The sequence below is a fragment of the Dendroctonus ponderosae genome, unplaced genomic scaffold (genome assembly GCF_020466585.1).
Source record: "Dendroctonus ponderosae isolate FM_Combo_2020 unplaced genomic scaffold, Dpon_F_20191213v2 Dpon_F_20191213_1, whole genome shotgun sequence".
Taxonomy (NCBI): Eukaryota; Metazoa; Arthropoda; class Insecta; order Coleoptera; family Curculionidae; genus Dendroctonus; species Dendroctonus ponderosae.
Genome location: NW_026017110.1, coordinates 33836385 through 33840148, shown reverse-complemented (window position 1 = coordinate 33840148; position 3764 = coordinate 33836385). Strand labels below are relative to the sequence as shown.

The window sequence follows — 3764 nt, the reverse complement described above, 5'->3', positions numbered from 1 at the left end:
TTATATATTTTATATGCTGTTTATTTTTGAAAATTTAAAGCACTTATTTGCTAATTTATTATTTTGTTAAACACATACCATACCATACCAATGTTAACGATAGGAAATTTATGCTGTTAAGATAAAGGTTGAACCTAAGCTCTTGTTATGCCTAACAGTACATTAAAAGCGCTTGATAAATTATTGCCGGATGATGCTTATATTTTATTGATAAAAAACTAATTAAGATTTACAGTTATTTCGCTTTTTAAATCTTTCATATTGCCGGTTTTAGTACATACAGGGTGTTCAGATATGGTTAAAGACATGAGCTATAACTTTAAAAACGTCATTTAAGAGCTTGGGTAATACCGCATCGTTTAACTCTTTGACATTTTTCTGTATCTTTCATAATAAAAAACCGGGAAGCCAATGCAGTTCTTAATCCATTTTAATATCTCTTGAACCACTTAACCATTTAAACTATTTTTGGCCTAGTTTGAAAGAGCATTTTAATTTCCTTTAAGCCATTATTCGTTTATCTCTTGCCGACATACAGCCGCTCTTTACCCTTTTCGGGACACCCTGTATATCACACAACACAATCTAATGGGTTGAGATCTGCAGACATTGGAGTCATTGCAAATATTTATTCCTATCCACTTGTTGAAAAATATACATGCATGTCCGGTATGCAGAAAAGTGTACTAAGTGTAGTTATAGTGTAGTAGGTTTCTTTTACAAAGATTAACATCAAACCGAGAAGCACTATTAAAAATAAATGTACCGATAACGGTACATCTGGAATAACAATGACGATGTAAAAATTTATAAATTCATTTAAAAAATCAGAAGCATTTGATGTTCAAATTCAATAAAAATAAATAATTCCCTGATTGTTTTCAAAACGACTGTCATGCATTTTTCTCAAACACCTGTTTGTCCCGTTCCACAATTTTTTCCAAAATATAAAGTGGAGTAGTAAAAAGAAAGCCGAGATCCGGGACCTCGCATAGTATCGTAGTATAGACATAACTTTTACTCTATATTCTCTAACATACTCTTTACAGTCTTTTAACTTGTTTCTCGTATTTGATTAAAATTGTACGCAAACATTTACTAAGATAAGTACGGTAAGTACTTTCCAAAAATATAGTTTTGCGGGTTGATTAAAAATTTGAAATTAAAAGGCAAATTTAGAACAATTAGATTGTGGCCGAAGAAATTTATTACATGCCTGTAAATCAGTGTGATTGAAGAACTGGTGATTTAAAAAGTAATGCAAAAAACGAAAATACGACGATGGCGTATTAGACGTTTAGCGAAACTGCCATGCACGATTTGTCTGCAAATTTGTACAACGAAGTGATTGAATATGCTCTACCGGCATAAAATATTTTCAGCAATGCGAGGTGGCCGCTTATATCGCAATGTACATACAACTTTGATATTATAAATGAGACACTCTGTATATTATTGAACGTTTAGATTGACTTTATATATATATCTGATTATCTCACGTTTTAATGAAACTGTTTATTCTTTACGGACAATATGACCAAATTGTTGCAAAGACAAGCATCAATGCCGTTAAATCGAGAAATATATATAATATAAATATTAATTAGAATCCGCCTACGTTTCAGCCAAGACCCCACTGATGCGGTGCCATGTACCAAGTCAACAAAAGCAGGCTGTATATTTTGAGAGAAAAAACCCGAATTAAGTGCTTCAGAAACTGCCATGGCTTCTGAAATACATAAATTACAAAAACATTCCAGTTCTATAAATTCAATTAGGAATGACCTACGTTTTAGCCTTAATCCGATGACGCCGTTGAAATTTACATCTTAAAAGAAAATTTTCCAATTGGTGCCCAAATTTGAAATTCGCCGTAATGAGACTGTGGAGGGCGAATGCCAGTTATCTTTCAAATTTTAAATGAGTGGATGGTTTAGATGTCTAAATATGGACTATTTTGTGTTTAATAAACAAAATTCCGTTTACATAATATATGTACGGGAATCACTAACACGCATTTTATACAAATTATTCTAAATCAATTTTAAAAAGCGTAACACCATTTAACTGTTCAGGCAGTCTTAGAAACAACTATTATTGCATATTTTAAATTAGAACGGTCGTTTTAATCTATAATAATGCATTCAGCTCGATCGTGTGTTAACATCTCGGTAACGAAACAACTGATAACTTACCGGTATTATGTGTTATAAAGAAAAGTAAATAATTCAGCACTTACCACTGTTATAACGGTCATTAACCTTGCCTGGATCTTTGCTGCACTGAGACACGGCAGTATCATTGGAAGGAACAGTATTACATTGTTGCATTCCATCACTCTTACTAGATAAATTGATTCTGGCAATTTTACTGGGATGCCGTTCACATAACTTAGCTTCTTGAGAAAATAGCTTTAAAGCATGACCTGCAGCATCATTTGGAGACATGGCAATAAACTGCAACGAAACAGTTCAGTCAATTAGATACTTATGAATTGGATGGGCTTAATAATACCTCGCCACTGGATGCACAGTCCTTGTTGGTGCAAGTTGGGTTTCCACATCCTTCCGTTAACTGATAGAAATACCTTTCTATCAGTTTCTTGGCAGCGGCTCTCTTCATTTCGTCTTCACTGTTGACAATCTCTTTACAACTAGACGAGGCCTCTGGATCACTAAAAGTTTTGGAACAGTTTATTGTTTAAGTTTTAGTCTGACGTTGGAAACATAACCCCGAATTTATGGTGACATTCTTAAAATAACTCAATAAATTACGTGGAAGCTTCGCCTGTGGTAGAGCTATCCGATGGGTTCATAGAATTGGTTTAGCAGGTAACCAAAATAATTAAGAAAATGCGAGATGGGTGATGAAAACATCAATGTCCGTCTCAGTATTTCTGTAGTCCCAAACTAGGACTTTTTCTATCAATCCTAAAAATGCAAAGCCCATTTGCACAAATGGCAATTTAAGGTTTACCACATACTTTGTGCAATTCTTCAACGTATCATTGGACACTGTTTAGATTTTTCGCATTGACTTCAATAATGAGTAAAAAAATTTTTATAGGAAATTTACTTATTTAACTGTCACTCATGTCACTTCAGTTGCGTCTTGTGTCAGGATCATATGTTGGAACCATCGATGAGTGCGTTCCCATTATTTGATCACAAAATATCACTCCTATGTATGTTCTGTGTATTTGATTTCATTCGCTTACTAAACTTGTGGCGAACTCTATCCGCCATTTTTCAAGTAGCAGCTCCAACCGAAACGTCAGCTATATCTCACCCACAGACTACATACCAGAGACAAGAGATTATTTCTTGTCTCTGCTACATACTATTTAGACCACCCACTCTTTTAGCACCGCTGGCAGCGCTCTTACGGTCTGAGACGCCTAGCTTTCAATTTGGCGCCATATTCAATTTTATTTTAGACTTTTAGGGTTATGGGATAAAAAATGCACTGGCAAAGCAATTGCATAAATATGTATTGATATTTTGTACACTTGTTACATACATTACACATTGGAAAATATAAGTTATAATAAATAAAATCGTTATTTAATTAAACCAACTTCTGCTCACAAACCACAGACTCAACGCTGATTCCCCTACAATAACAGCAGGCGGCCAAACGACACAACCAAAAAACGACGTAAAATACCTTGGAATCACAATCGACCACAAACTTAAATTCACTAAACACATACGAAACATCAGGGCAGAAACAATAAAGAGAACAAAACACTTCCGATCACTAAC

General features: G+C 34.3%; 2 protein-coding genes across 10 annotated transcripts in view; both read right to left on the bottom strand.

Annotated features, from left to right (window-relative positions):
- The window catches only part of LOC109538367 (ubiquitin-protein ligase E3A), a 27228-nt gene extending 23955 nt beyond the window's left edge, over window positions 1-3273 (bottom strand). The window contains exons 1-4 of one of the 4 annotated variants that reach the window (XM_048670276.1): window positions 2984-3273; window positions 2775-2930; window positions 2515-2674; window positions 2240-2456 (exon numbers count right to left, since the gene is read on the bottom strand). In XM_048670276.1, the coding sequence (XP_048526233.1) occupies window positions 2240-2456; window positions 2515-2674; window positions 2775-2815 (418 nt within the window). In that variant the 5' untranslated portion in view covers window positions 2816-2930; window positions 2984-3273. Of the gene's footprint in view, window positions 1-2239; window positions 2457-2514; window positions 2675-2731; window positions 2751-2774; window positions 2931-2983 lie in introns of those variants that run through there. The other 3 variants (XM_048670277.1, XM_048670278.1, XM_048670279.1) reach the window with 3 other exon arrangements.
- Window positions 1-3764, bottom strand: part of LOC109541407 — a 64172-nt gene that overhangs the window by 53671 nt on the left and 6737 nt on the right. The window lies entirely within an intron of this gene.